The 15,212-nt window shown below is 41.4% G+C and overlaps 1 protein-coding gene across 3 annotated transcripts in view; it reads left to right on the forward strand.

Annotated features, from left to right (window-relative positions):
- LOC101143714 (schlafen family member 13) overlaps positions 1–15,212 on the forward strand; it is a 98,945-nt gene that overhangs the window by 53,886 nt on the left and 29,847 nt on the right. The window contains exons 3-5 of one of the 3 annotated variants that reach the window (XM_019026152.4): positions 3,782–4,860; positions 5,793–5,912; positions 8,617–9,224. The exons of 1 other annotated variant lie outside the window; for it this stretch is intronic. In XM_019026152.4, the coding sequence (XP_018881697.4) occupies positions 3,782–4,860; positions 5,793–5,912; positions 8,617–9,179 (1,762 nt within the window). In that variant the 3' untranslated portion in view covers positions 9,180–9,224. Of the gene's footprint in view, positions 1–3,781; positions 4,861–5,792; positions 5,913–8,616; positions 9,225–15,212 lie in introns of those variants that run through there. One more of the 3 variants, XM_055388453.2, reaches the window with a different exon arrangement.

Below are 15,212 nucleotides of genomic sequence, written 5' to 3' on the forward strand. Positions count from 1 at the left end.
AATTCTCTTGATGTAACCCCAATTGTCCAAACGATCTGGGGCCTCAGTTTTATTATTGTTTGCACATGATCAGAAATTTATAGAGACAAAGGTGGTATCTACAACCTTAGCTGCGTATCTGCGTGATAGTGGTCTAGCAGTGGACAGGAATATTCTGACCCCTTTATAGCCCTTTCCTAGTGTAGTGATTACTACCTATGATGGACTTTACTCTCAATTGTCTCTAGGCCACTTGACAAACCTACAGTCTTTAGGTTTTCATCTATAGCAAAACAGTGATCCCAATAGATTTTAAAGGAAAAGAGCTAATGGATTATGTATACATAGACTAAAGCACACTGTCTTAGTCTGTTTGGCCTGCCACAACAAAATACCATAAATTGGGTGACTTATAAATAACAGAAATTTATTACTCAGTTCTTGAGTCTGGGAAGTCCAAGATCAAGATACCAGCATCATTGGATTCTGGTGAGGACCTTCCTCCCATTGCAGACTGTCAACTTCTTCTGTGTTTTTCATATGGCAGAAGGGGTGAGCTTGTGTTACAGGATCTTCAGGGTGTTGATTTTCTGGCCAGAAACCTCTATAGCTGGCGGCACCTTTGCCAGAGTTCTTGTCCTGTGTCCAGGAAGAATGAGGTATGCAGGCAAGTGAAGGGTGAACAAGACGAAGATGAGCTTTATTAAATGTTAGGACAGCTCAGAGGAGACCTGCAGTGAGTAACTCCTCTCTGTAGGCAGGTCATCCCATGGAATGTTCAGCTCTCAGCAGAGGGGAGGCCCTGGGGAGGGTAGCTTCTATCTGCTACTGGTCCTTCCTACGTTTGCTGCTCTCAGCAGAGAGGAGGCCCTGGGGACCGTTGCTTCTCTCTGCAGCCAATGTCTCTGCAGGTCTCTGAAGCTCTCAGCAGAGAGGGTAGTTCCACTCTGCAGCTGGTTGTCCTGTCCTCTCCTGCTATCAGCAGAGAGGGTAGTTCCTCTCTGAAGTTGGTCCTCTCTTCATCTCTTCCTCCTCTGCCCCTGCTCTGGCTGAGCCCAGGGCTTTTATGGGCCTCAGAGGGGAGGAAGTGTGTGCCATTGGTCCACATGCAGCCCCAGAAGAGGCACCACAAGTCCCCACAGTCTACAGGACTGGCAGCCCGGTCCCCAGCCTTCAGGCCCTCCCAGGCCTGAAGGTGTGGCCCTACTGGGGACCCGCCGCCTTTGACCCAGGAATCTGTCTGCCTCCCACTGCCATTTATGTCTCTGGAGTTTGGCCAGCCTTTGCTCCCAGATCAGAGTGGGCACCGACAGCAGGGAGAAGGAGAAGCCAGGCAGTGGGAGCAGGCACTTCTGAGCCTGCGAGGGCAGGGGGACCTTCTCAGGCCCCAAGAGTGCAGAGATGCCTGAATCTGCAATCTCGATTTGGGTGGCTGCAGCTGCATGGGGCAGGGTTGTGGGGCAGGATTCTAGCATGCTGCAGAGAGCGGGAGGCCTGGGTCTACAGTGGTGGTTTGGGTGGCTGCAGCAGCACCTGGGGAGCTCACGTCCCAACTTGGAAGAGGCAGGGCTCCCACGGGCTCCAGAAAGTGTGCAGTCCTAGCTGCTCCTCCCTGCTGCAGCCTTTGTGATGGCAGGCTGCCATCCCTAGCTTTCTGAGGTCCCTTTTAGAAGAGCACTAATCTCATTCATGAGGGATCTACCCTTTAACCTAATCACCTCCCAAACGCCCATCATGTTGGGTGTTAGAATTTCAACGTATGAATTTTGAGAGGATGCAAACATTCAAGGTAGAGCACAGGTGTTTTGTATATAAGAAAATTACCTTGACTGGGCATTGTGGCTCATGCCTGTAATCCCAAAACTTTGGGAGGCCAAGGCAGGTGGATCATCTGAGGTCAGGATCATCATCGAGACCAGCCTGGCCAACATGGTGAAACCCTGTCTCTACTAAAAATACAAAAAAATTAGGCAGGCGTGGTGGCAGGTGCCTGTAATGCCAGCTACTTGGGAGGCTGAGGCAGGAGAATCCCTTGAACTCAGGAGGTGGAGGTTGCAGTGACCTGAGATTGTGCCATTGCACTCCAGCCTGGGCAACAAGAGCGAAACTCCATCTCAAAAACAAAAACAAAAACAAAAAACAAAAAACAAAACAAACAAACAAAAAAACCAATATTATCTGTGGGGTCCAGCCCTACAGGGTCTGTGGGTTTTTCTCCTCGTGTGAGGAGACGAGAGATTGTAGAAATAAAGACACAGGACAAAGAGATATAAGAAAAACAGCTGGGCTGGGGGGCCACTACCACCAAGGTGCGGAGGCTGGTAGTGGCCCCGAATGCCAGGCTGCGCTGTTATTTATTGGATACAAGACAACGGGGCAGGGTAAGGAGTGTGAGCCATCTCCAATGGTAGGTAAGGTCACTTGAGTCATGTGTCCACTGGACAGGGGGCCCTTCCCTGTTTGGCAGCCAAGATGGAGACAGAGAGCACGGCTTATGCCATTATTTCTTCTACGCATTTCAAAGACTTTTAGTACTTTCACTATTTCTGCTACTGCTATCTAGAAGGCAGACCCAGGTGTACAGGGTGGAACATGAAAGTGGACCAGGAGCATGACCACTGAAGCACAGCATCGCAGGGAGACGGTTAGGCCTCCAGATGGCTGCGGGCAGGCCTGACTGATGTCAGGCCTTCCACAAGAGGTGGTGGAGCAGAGTCTTCTCTAACTCCCCCGGGGAAAGGGAGACTCCCCTTCCCGGTCTGCTAAGTAACAGGTGCCTTCCCCAGGCACTGATGCTACTGTTAGACCAAGGTCTGCTAGGTGACAGGTGCCTTCCCTGGCGCTGGTGTTACCGCTAGGCCAGGCTGCCCTCTAGAAGCCCTGTCCGGGCGTAACAAAGGGCTCACACTTGTTTTCTGGTCACTTTTCATCATGTCCCTTCAGCTCCCATCTCTGTATGGCCTGGTTTTTTTCTAGGTTATAATTGTAGAACAAAGATTATTATAATATTGGAATAATAATACCACAAACTAATGATTAATGATAATCATATATAATCATATCTATAATCTATTTTTAGTATAACTATTCTTATTCTATATATTTTCTTTATTATACTGGAAGAGCTTGTGCCCTCAGTCTCTTGCCTTGGCACCTGGGTGGCTTGCCACCCACGATTACCTCCTTGTAAACGTGGATGTTTGATAGGGAAAGGGCACAATGAGTTGGTCTGTTTTGCTTGCGATCAATGCCCAAAATTTGTGAATCTAATTCATTCTTATAAGAATAAAAAATAATTAAGATTATTATTGCTGGACCCTCTTAGACCCTATCTGGCAGTTTTCCAAAAGGATTTCCCATAAAAGGAGATAATTAATGAAGGTAAAAGCTAAAATTATTAAAATAAAAAGTAAAGAAGAAATAATATGCATGACTAAAACCTTGTCCACTGAGAAGATAAAAACATAGAATCCCTCCAGGGATTTACTTAAAGAAAGAAGAGAGAAAACAAATTGTACAATATTAGTGATGAGAAAGGACACAACGAACACATAAAGACAAGATTAAAATTATTAGAATAAGATCGTATAAAACAGTTGTAACAAATTTGAAAATTCAGTAGGAGTATAAATTATCACAGCCTTAGCTCAAAATTTGTTAGAAATTAGTTATCTCAGACCCATATACTTACCAGTCTAGTGGAAAATATACAGTAAAGGATTTTTCTACGTTTGCCTCATAATGCAGAATTTGCTGTCTCTCTGGCTTAGCTCCTATTCTAACGGCTCTGTCTATTTTACAGAAAAGAATTTCTGCGTGGAAATGGCTTAGCTGCTGGGAAAATGAACATCAGTATTGATTTAGACACAAACTATGCTGAGCTGGTTCTAAATGTGGGAAGAGTCACTCTTGGAGAGAACAATAGAAAAAAAATGAAGGATTGTCAACTGAGAAAACAGCAGAATGAAAATGTCTCACGAGCTGTGTGTGCTCTGCTGAATTCTGGAGGGGGATTTATCAAGGCTGAAGTTGAGAATAAAGGCTATAGTTATAAAAAAGATGGAATAGGGCTAGATTTGGAAAATTCTTTTAGTAACATGCTGCCATTTGTTCCTAATTTCCTGGACTTCATGCAGAATGGTAACTACTTTCACATTTTTGTGAAATCATGGAGCTTGGAAACCTCTGGTCCGCAGATTGCCACGTTAAGCTCCAGTTTGTACAAGAGAGATGTAACGTCTGCAAAAGTCATGAATGCTTCTGCTGCACTGGAGTTCCTCAAAGACATGGAAAAAACTGGAGGGAGAGCATATTTAAGACCAGAATTCCCTGCAAAAAGGGCCTGTGTTGATGTACAAGAAGAAAGTAACATGGAAGCCTTGGCTGCTGATTTTTTTAACAGAACAGAACTTGGTTATAAAGAAAAATTGACCTTTACTGAATCCACACACGTTGAAATAAAAAACTTCTCGACTGAAAAGTTGTTACAACGAATTACAGAGATTCTCCCTCAATATGTTTCTGCATTTGCAAATACTGATGGAGGATATTTATTCGTTGGTCTAAATGAAGATAAAGAAGTAATTGGCTTTAAAGCAGAGAAGAGTTATCTTACTAAGTTAGAAGAAATAACAAAAAATTCCATTGGGAAACTGCCTGTGCATCACTTCTGTGTGGAGAAGGGGACGATAAATTACTTATGCAAATTCCTTGGAGTATATGATAAAGGAAGGCTTTGTGGATATGTGTATGCACTCAGAGTGGAACGCTTCTGCTGTGCAGTGTTTGCTAAAAAGCCTGATTCCTGGCACGTGAAAGATAACAGAGTTAAGCAGTTGACCGAGAAGGAATGGATCCAGTTCATGGTGGATTCAGAACCAGGTTGAGGAAGGAGGATTGGCAATAAGGATACCTTTGGCTTGGGTGGCAGGAAGGTTTTATTGTATCCTTGGGATTAGGGACAAGATTAAAAGTCTTCAAATTTCAACATCTCTGGTGGATACAACCAATACTTCCCTGCCTCTTGTTTTCTTCTGCACACTTAGAAGATAGATATTCCATACAATAACTAAATATCTACTCTTAGTAGCCTTATCTGATGCAAAGATTCTAGATGTTTCTTCTCTACCATTTCTTTACTCACTTTCAAGGAAAGCCTGTTCAATTCTTTTCGTTTTTCTTTCAGGGCTCAGTTTCTGTAACTAACCATTGCTTTCTTTTGGGAACACTTACTCTTTTACTTACTTGCTCTTTCATCTTTCTTTACCCACTTTCCATTTATTTCCTGTAAAGACTTCCCCTCTTCCTCTCACATTTATGAGCCAAAGAGTAACCCTAAATTGTACCAATAAGAGAAGAATAATGCTGATATTTTATCTGGTTTTGGAAAAGGAAAGCCTCCAGTGAGATTAGACCAGAACTAGCAACTTACAAAATCTCTGAAAATGCAAACTTGTTCCTCAGAATCTGCATAAAACCCAGTTTTCCTTCACTAGCCATCACATTCTTCTAATTTTAACTTCTTTTAAAATAAACTCAGTTATACGGCAATGTATTAAATTGCTATCAATGCATTTTTACTGTTAATTTTCCTTCCAAGTATAGAGTGTTTCAGCAGCATCAAGAGTTAATTTTACAATTTGTACCTGACCTAGGAATCTAACCACAATACATAACCACAATATCTAATGTTTTGTATTGGGAACACAGGATCAGTTCTAAGTAGACTTTTGGTATATTGTGCATTAGTTAGTTTGAGTCTCTCTTGTGCCAAATTAAGAGTGTGATTTTTGTTTTCTGACATTATTCCATAGTATGGGAAGAACTGCCCTCTCCAGCAAGTACATCATCACTTGTCTCCCTTGTCTCTCAGAGTTGTCGTCTTCGTGAATATATTAACTTCAAAATTCAGCCACTGAGATATCACCTTCCAGGTAATTTAATTCTGGCTTCCGTGGAATTGTTGGTGTGACTGTGTTCAAACCTCCTTCTCTTCAAACCAGCTCTGTCTTGACATTTGTTATGGAAGCACATTCTTGTGTTTACGGAAATTCTTTGGTGTTTTTAGTCATTGAATTTGTCAAATTCTATTTCTTTAGGTGCCTAAGTAGGGGTAGAATTGTTGATTCAGGCAGTGTGTGAATATTTAAGTAATAAGATAATGTCAAATTATTTCCAAAGTAGATGGCTCACTTTACTCCCACCAGCAATATATTGGAAATGCCACATCTTTTCCAATGCCAGACTTCTCTCTTCATCTTTCTGCTTGAACTTCTTTTCTCTTGAACTTCTTTTCTTCCTCAGTCAAATCGGTATTTATTTGGGTATATACATGGAAGAAAATATCTCCCATAGAAGATATTTTATCTTCTATGAAGTGGCGATTCTGTCTTTTGCTCATTTTTGTAATAGGCTTTATCTTTTTCTTACTGATTTCTAGGAGCAATTCACAGATTCTAACATAAAATCCTCGTTTAGTCACAGATAGTACAGATTTCAGACGTCTTCTCCAAGTTCATGACTTGCATTTTCTCTTTTCCCAAGGCATATTCTCCCTAGCAGTTTTAAATTGGATATAGTCAAACTTGCCATTTAAAAATTTTGTGGTTTAGTGCTCTTTGTGCCTTGTGTAAGAGATCCTTCCCTACCCCAGGGTTACAAAGATATTTCTGTTTATTTTCTTTTAAAAATTTTAAAGTTTTGCACTTAACATTTAACATTTAAATATGTAATCCACATCCATAAACGGTGATGTAGGGGGCTATTTCATTTTATCCCATGTGGATAACCACTTTTCCTAGATCCAGTTACTGAAAACTCAGTTTCACCTGCTGATCGCCACCTCTGGGATATTACTGCATACAACTGACCCTTGAACAAACTGGGGCTTAAGGCCACCAAACCTCTGATGATTTTTATCCATTGATTTCAATTTTCTGAGCCTGTAAGAGAATCAGGACATCTTCATCTTTTCACCTATTTTATTTTTGGGGGGTTTTAAAAAGGATGTAACAGTTATTTTAAAGTCCCTCTTTGATGACTCCAATGTCTGAAGCACTTGCCAGTCTTTTTCTATAATCCAGTTTTTCTCTTATTTTCTAGTAATTTGTTCTGATTTTTATCCTGTCTCTTAATTTTATATAGTATTATGGATTACAAATTGTAGAGACTTTAGTAGATGTTACATTTCTTCAGATAGGGTTACACATTTTTTTTTTTTTTTGGCAGACGGAACACCAGTGATAACTTTTACTCTTTTGAAGTTTTGTTTTATGCTTTTCTAGGTATAGTAGCTTTTAATTTTGCACTAATTACTAGGTCATGGCTCTTCTGGGGTCTTAAAGTATGGAGTATTTACCAAGACCCTTCTACTTGGCTGGGAGTTGAATTACAATTTGTGTTTCCTGAGCACCGTGAGGCTGATGAAAGTGATGTTCAGCTCTTTAATCTCCCAGTTGATCAGTTGATATTTTCTCCTTCCTTCCTTCCTTCCTTCCTTCCTTCCTTCCCTCCCTCCTTCCTTCCTTCTTTCCTTCCTTCCTTCCTTCCTTCCCTCCTTCCTTCCTTCCTTCCCTCCCTCCCTCCCTCCCTCCTTCCTTCCTTCCTTCCTTCCTTCCTTCCTTCCTTCCTTCCTTCCTTCCTTCTTTCCTTCCTTCCTTCCTTCCTTGCTTTCTTTTCTTTCTTTTTGTGACAGGGTTTCACCATATTGCCCAGGCTGGTCTCAAACTCCTGGGCTCAAGCAATCCACCTGTCTCGGCCTCCTAAACTGCTGGGATTACAGGCATAAGCCACCACACCCAGCCCTAGTTGATATTTTCTTCTGTGTTTCTAGCATCTCATCTGTATTAGCCAGTGAGTTGAGGGAAATTTGTGGGTAGATTTTGGCTTCTTCTCTTCAGTTTCATCTTCTCTGGGATTTTGTTTCTGAAATCCCAGCTCCTCTGGCAGCCCTGAAGTCTGACCTCTGTTTTCTTTAGCCCAGTAAAACTGCTGATTTCTGCATGGACTCTATTTACCCATGCTGTGATATGGAAAATCTCCTTAGGGAAAAAGCAGAGGTGAATGTGAAGCTACTTCCTGTGATTCTTCTGTATTAAAGATTGTAGCCCTTTAAGTCCTGCTTGTATTGGTTGCTCTCCAGTCCTTTAAATTATAGTTTTATGATATATATATATACATATATATAAATTAAAAAAAAAATATATATATATGTAGAATTTTTTTGAGACAGAATCTCATGCTGTTGCCCAGGCTGGAGTGCAGTGGCATGATCTCAGCTCACTGCAGCCTCAACTTCCTGGGCTCAAGTGATCCTCCCACCTCAGCCTCCCAAGTAGCTGGGACTACCAGCATGCACTACCATCCTTGGCTAACTTTTTAACCTTTTTGTAGAGAAGAGGTCTTACAGTGTTGCCTAGACTGGTCTTGAACACCTGGGCACAAGTGATCCTCCTGCCTCTGCCTCCCAAAGTGTTGTTATTACAGGTGTGAGCCACCATGCCTGGCCCTGATACACTTTAACATAGCTTTTATAGTTGCTTTTGGTGGGAGAATTAATCTAATACAAGCTGCTTTGTATCCATGGCTTAAGTTGGAAGTTCTCAGTCTTTTATAATTTATCATTATTTCCCCATCTAGGGCTATCAGAAAAGATAACTTGTGCTCCAAAAACCTTCTGCAGAAATCTGTTCTCACAACATGAAGGACTTAAGCAATTAATATGTGAAGAAATGGGCTCTGTCAATAAGGGCTCACTGATCTTCTCTAGGAGCTGGTCTTTGGATCTGGGCTTGCAAGAGAACCACAAAGTCCTCTGTGATGCTCTTCTGATTTCCCAGGACAGTCCTCCAGTCCTATACACCTTCCACATGGTACAGGATGAGGAGTTTAAAGACTATTCTACACAAACTGCCCAAACTTTAAAACAGAAGCTGGCAAAAATTGGTGGTTACACTAAAAAAGTGTGTGTCATGACAAAGATCTTCTACTTGAGCCCTGAAGGCAAGACAAGCTGCCAGTATGATTTAAACTCGCAAGTAATTTACCCTGAATCCTACTATTGGACAACAGCTCAAACAACGAAAGACTTGGAAAAGGCCCTTTCAAATATCTTACCTAAGGAGAATCAAATCTTTTTGTTTGTTTGTTTGTTTCGTTTTTGTTTGTTTGTTTGTTGGTTTGTTTTTTTTTTCTTGAGATGAGTCTCACTCTATCACCCAGACTGGAGTGTAGTGACACGATCTCGACTCACTGCAACCTCTGCCTCCTGGGTTCAAGCAATTCCCTGCCTCAGCCTCCCGAGTAGCTGGGATTACATGTGCCTGCCACCACACCTGGCTAATTTTTTTTTTTTGTATTTTTAGCAGAGATGGGGTTTCACCGTCTTGGCCAGGCTGGTCTTGAACTCCTGACCTCGTGATCCACCCCCCCGCCCCCCGGTCTCCCAAAGTGCTAGGAGTACAGATGTGAGCCACCGCGCCCGGCTGGAGAATCAATTCTTTTATAGACCAATTAGCCTTTGACATTTCCAGCATCTCCCAGATAATCAGTATAGATAAGGATGTTTAAATCTTGTCCAAGGCTCACTTGAATCATGGAAGATGGACTGGGCTACAGAGATATTTTTCATTATATATTCGGTAACATTCTCTAATTCTCTAAAAATATGTCTTTGAAAACGTTGCAAGTTAGGCAACTTGACGTGATGTTGGAAAACTGGGATTAGCCTATGTTCGCTTCTTCCTAAGTTCTTTATAGATATTCCTTAAGGGAAATTAGGAAAATTAATTACCTACACATGTTTTGCCATACCAAGATGTCATTTGACTATAAAGGAAATATCAGACATTCTTATTCAATGGACATGGAAAACATAGTTCTCTAATATCTTCTTGAAAACTATATTGCAATGAAATGCAGCCAATGAAGAGATTAATCAAAATGGAGAACTTGCCGAGTTGGATGGATCACTTGAGGTCAGGAGTTGAAGACCAGCCTGGGCAACATGGTGAAACCCAGTCTCTACTAAAAATATAAAAATTAGCCAAGTGTGGTGGCACACACATGTAGTCCCAGCTACTCGGGAGGCTGAGGCATGAGAATTGCTTGAACCCAGGAAGTGGAGGTTACAGTGAGCCAAGACCACACCACTGCACTCCAGCCTGGGCAAGAGAGCAAGACTCTGTCATCTCTATGCAAATAAACTAGAAAATCTAGAAGAAATGGATAAATTCCTGAACACATACAACCTCCCAAGACTGAGCCAGGGAGAAGTCAAATCCCTGAACAGGTCAATAACAAGTTCTGAAATTGAGGCAGTAATTAATAACCAAAAAAAGCCCAGGACCAGACAGATTCACAGCTGAATTGTACCAGAGGTACAAAGAGGAGCTGGTACCATTTCTACTGAAACTATTCCAAACAATAAAAGAGGAAAGACTCCTGCCTGACTCATTTTATGAAGCCAGTATCATCCTGATACCAAAACCTGGTAGGGACACAATAAAAAAAGGAAAACTTCAGGCCAATATCCCTGATGAACATCATTGCAAAAATCATCAATAAAATACTGGCAAACCGAATCCAGTGGCATATCAGAAAAGCTGATCCACCACGATCAAGTGGGCTTCATCCCTGGGATGCAAGGCTGATTCAACAAACACAAATCAATAAATGTAATTCATCACATAAACAGAAACAATGACAAAAACCATATGATTATCTCAATAGATGCAGAAAAAGACTCTGACAAAATTTAACATCGCTTTATGTTAAAAACTCTCAATAAACTGGGTATTGATGAAACATATCTCAAAACAATAAGAGCTATTTATGACAAACCCACAGCCAATATCATACTGAATGGGTAAAAGCTGGAAGCATTCCCTTTGAAAATTGGCACAAGACAAGAATGCCCTCTCTCACCACTCCTATTCAACATAGTATTGGAAGTTCCGGCCAGGGCAATCAGGCAAGAGAAAGAAATAAAGGTATTCGAATAGGAAGAGAGGAAGTCAAATTGTCTTTATTTGTAGATGAGATGATTTTATATCTAGAAAATCCCATCATCTCAGCCTCCAAATTCCTTAAGCTGATAAGCAACTTCAGCAAAGTCTCAGGATACAAAATCAATGTGCAAAAGTCACAAGCATTCCATTACACCAAAAATAGACAAGCAGAGAGCCAAATCATGAGTGAACTCACATTCACAATCGCTAAAAAGAGAATAAGATACCTAGAACTACAGCTAACAAGGGATGCGAAGGACCTCTTCAAGGAGAACTACAAACCACTGCTCAAGGAAACAAGAGAAGACACAAACAAATGGGAAAACATTCCATCCTCATAAGCAGGAAGAATCAATATCATGAAAATGGCCATATTGCCCAAAGTAATTTATAGATTCAATGTTATTCCCATCAAACTACCACTGACATTCTTCACAGAATTTCATATGGAATCAAATCAGAATTAAATGAAATTAAATTTCATATGGAATCAAAGAAGACCTTGTATAGCTAAGATAATCCTAAACAAAAAGAACAAAGCTGGAGGCATTATGCTACCTGACTTCAAACTACACTACATGGCTACAGTAACCAAAACAGCATGGTACTGGCATAAAAAGAGACATATAGACCAATGGAACAGAACAGAGACCTCAGAAATAACACCACACATCTATAACCATCTGATCTTCTACAAACTTGACAAAAATAAGCAATGGGGAAAGGATCTTCTATTCAATAAATGGTGCTGGTAGAACTGGCTAGCCATATGCAGAAAACTGAAACTGGATCCCTTCCTTACACCTTATATAAAAATTAACCCAAGATGGATTAAAGACTCAAACTGAAAACTGAAACTGGATCCCTTCCTTACACCTTATACAAAAATTAACTCAAGATAGATTAAAGACTTAAATGCAAAACTCAAAACCATAAAAACTCTAGGAGAAAACCTAGGCAATACCATTCAGGACATAGGCATGGGCAAAGACTTCATGACAAAAACACCAAAAGCAATTGCAGCGAAGCCAAAGTTGACAAATGGGATCTAATTAAACTAAAAGCTTCTGTACAGGGAAAGAAACCACCATCAGAGTGAACAGACAACCTACAGAATGGGAGAAAATTTTTGCAGTCTACCCATCTGACAAAGATCTAATATCCAGAATGTACAAGGAACTTAAACAAATTTACAAGGAAAAAACAACCCCATTGAAAAGTGGATAAAGGATATGAATAGACATTTCTCAAAAGAAGACATTTATACAGCCAACAAACGTATGAAAAAAAACTCAACATCACTTATCATTAGAGAAATGCAAATCAAAACCACAATGAGACACCATCTCACACAAGTCAAATGGTGATTATTGAAAAGTCAAGATAAAAGATTATTTAAAACTTTTAAATAATCATTTATTAAAAGAAAGATTATTAAAAAGTCTCCACTGCATGGCGAGGCTGTGGAGAAATAGGAATGCTTTTACCCTGTTGGTGGGAATGTAAATTAGTTCAACCATTGTGGAAGACAGTGTGGCGATTCCTCAAGGATCTAGAACCAGAAATACCATTTGACCCAGGAATCCCATTACTGGGTATATACCCAAAGGAATATAAATCATTCTACTATAAAGATACATGCAGGCCTGGCACGGTGGCTCATGCCTGTAATCCCAGCACTTTGGGAGGCTGAGGCGGGTGGATCACCTGAGGCCAGGAGTTTGAGACCAGCCTGGCCAACATGGTGAAACCCCGTTTCTACTAAAAATACAAGAATTAGCCGGGAGTGGTGGTAGGCGTCTGTAATCCCAGCTACTTGGGAGGCTGAGACATGAAAATTGCTTGAACCCGGGAGGCAGAGGTTGCAGTGAGCCAAGATCACCCCATTGCGCTCCAGCCTGGGTGACAAGAGCAAAACTCTGTCTCAGAAAAAAAAAAAAAGACACATGCACACTTATGTTTATTGCCCCACTATTTACAATAGCAAAGGCATGGAACCAACCCAAATGCCCATCAATGATAGACTGGATAAAGAAAATGTGGTACATATACACCATGGAATACTGTGCAGCCATAAAAAGGAATGAGATCATGACCTTTGCAGGGACATGGATGAAGCTGGAAGCCATCATCCTCAGCAAACTAACATGGGAACAGAAAATGAAACACTACATGTTCTCACTCATAAGTGGGAGCTGAACAATGAGAACACATGGACACAGGGAAAGGATTAACACACACCAGGGCCTGTTGGGGGGCGGGGAGAGTGAGGAGAGGGAACTCAGAGGATGGGTCAATAGGTGCAGCAAACCACCATGGCACATGTATACCTATGTAACAAACCTGCACATTCTGCACGTGTATCCCAGAGCTTAAAGTATAATAAAAATTAAAAAAAAAAAAAAGAACTTAAAACAGTGGGAGCATGTTCGCACTCTTGGAGTCTTTCCAGCCCTGAACCTCAGGCAGCCTGTATCAGCTGCTGGTGATGGGTGACCTGGGCATGGGGAAAACCACCATCATCAAACAGTGAGTGCACCAGAACTCCTCCTGGCTGGCACCCTGAAGCCACCACTGTGTGAACTGTGCATTCAAGGTGCTACACTGGGACCCAGAGGCCTTGGCACACCTACAGCTGTGGAACATTGCAATGAGGAAAGATTGGGAAAATGACAAGAGCCTGTTATCTGGAACTTACAGGCGCATTTATTGTCTCCAGTATCACCAGGCCAGCCCCATTTGAAGCAGAGCTAAAGTGGAAAAATGATTTGGACTAAACGTTAACACATGGCAGACCAGTTTCTATGGTTCTGTTGGCCAAGAAATGTGACCATGGGAGGATGAACGCAGGAACAATAGCCTCAAGATGGGCCAGATCTACATGGAACATAGTTTTGCAGTAGGAAAATATAAACTTTGGTGAAACCTTCAGATGCCTGATAAAATATTATATGAAAATGTACTCTTGAAGTTTTGATTTATGGAGGTGACTGAGTGTCAACACAGATGGACTAGCGCCATTGAAAAAAAGACTTTGTTACTTATAGTTCCAAGAGAAGGGGACATGCTCTGTCATGCAGGGTCATGTGGTGAAGCATCCAGTTGGTTAAGGAAAGAGGAGCAGAAGTGAGGGGAAAATCTAATTCGGAACCTTTATTATTAGGGTTTCTGTGGGAAAGGTCCAGCTGGGCAGGGGGAACAGTTTAGGACTCGATAGTTTGAATAATTCTGATGGGCTTTGGGGCCTAGGGACGGTCCCTAGTTGTCTGTTACATGGCCCTGGGTTTATGTAGGGTAGGGAAAATATTGGCTCGATGTGTGAGTAGCTTAGAGTATGAGCTCTGGGTCACAGCGGGGATGTAAAGAATGTTGGCCATTAGTTTGGCCCTGTGATTAATGGATGCCAAATAGACAAATACAGAACCTAGGAAAACACAGTAAGACCCATTGCCCCTGGGCCTATTTGGCATCATTGTAAGAAACCTGGGGTGGTAATAGTGGACTTATTTAAAGGATGGGGTACAGTTGCCCTAAATAGCCTAGAAAATATTTTATTGTAAGAGTAAGATAGAAGAACAATGTGGAAGTATAAAGAGCCCTTGTAGGCTGGTCCATAACTAAGTTCTTCATTTGCATGTCATTAGTCAAGAAAGTAGATCTGAAATTTTTGGAGGTTTTTACTATTATCTTGGTGGAGTTTTAAAGTGGGTTAAAAGTTTGAAATATGTATATATATTATATATATATTATATATATTATATATATATAATATATATATATAATATATATATATTTTATATAAAACAGGTCCTGCAGTCAGGTTGTTGGGGGATAGGAACTAATACATTAATAATGCATGTGTAGATTAGCGTGTGTGTATAACCAAGGAGGAGTGGTCATGATCAGAGACACAGGGCAGGAAGTCACGGGGGAAAGCTTGAGGGGGTAGTAGGGGTAGGCACTGGGGAGTTAGTGGTCCTCTTCCCAGTGGGTTGAGGGATTGACTCAGGAGGCAACAGCCTTCAGAGAAAGGCAATACTATCCATTAATTTTTGTTATCTTTTTAGACACAGGGTCTTGCCCTTGTCACCGAGGCTGGAGTGCAGTGGTGTGGTCATAGCTCATTACAGCCTTGACCTCCCGACATCAAGAGATTCTCCTGCCTCAGACTCTTGAGTAGCTGGGACTACAGGTGTACACCACCATGCCCAGCTAACTTTTATGTTT

This window comes from Gorilla gorilla, chromosome 4 (genome assembly GCF_029281585.2).
Source record: "Gorilla gorilla gorilla isolate KB3781 chromosome 4, NHGRI_mGorGor1-v2.1_pri, whole genome shotgun sequence".
NCBI classification, from domain to species: domain Eukaryota; kingdom Metazoa; phylum Chordata; class Mammalia; order Primates; family Hominidae; genus Gorilla; species Gorilla gorilla.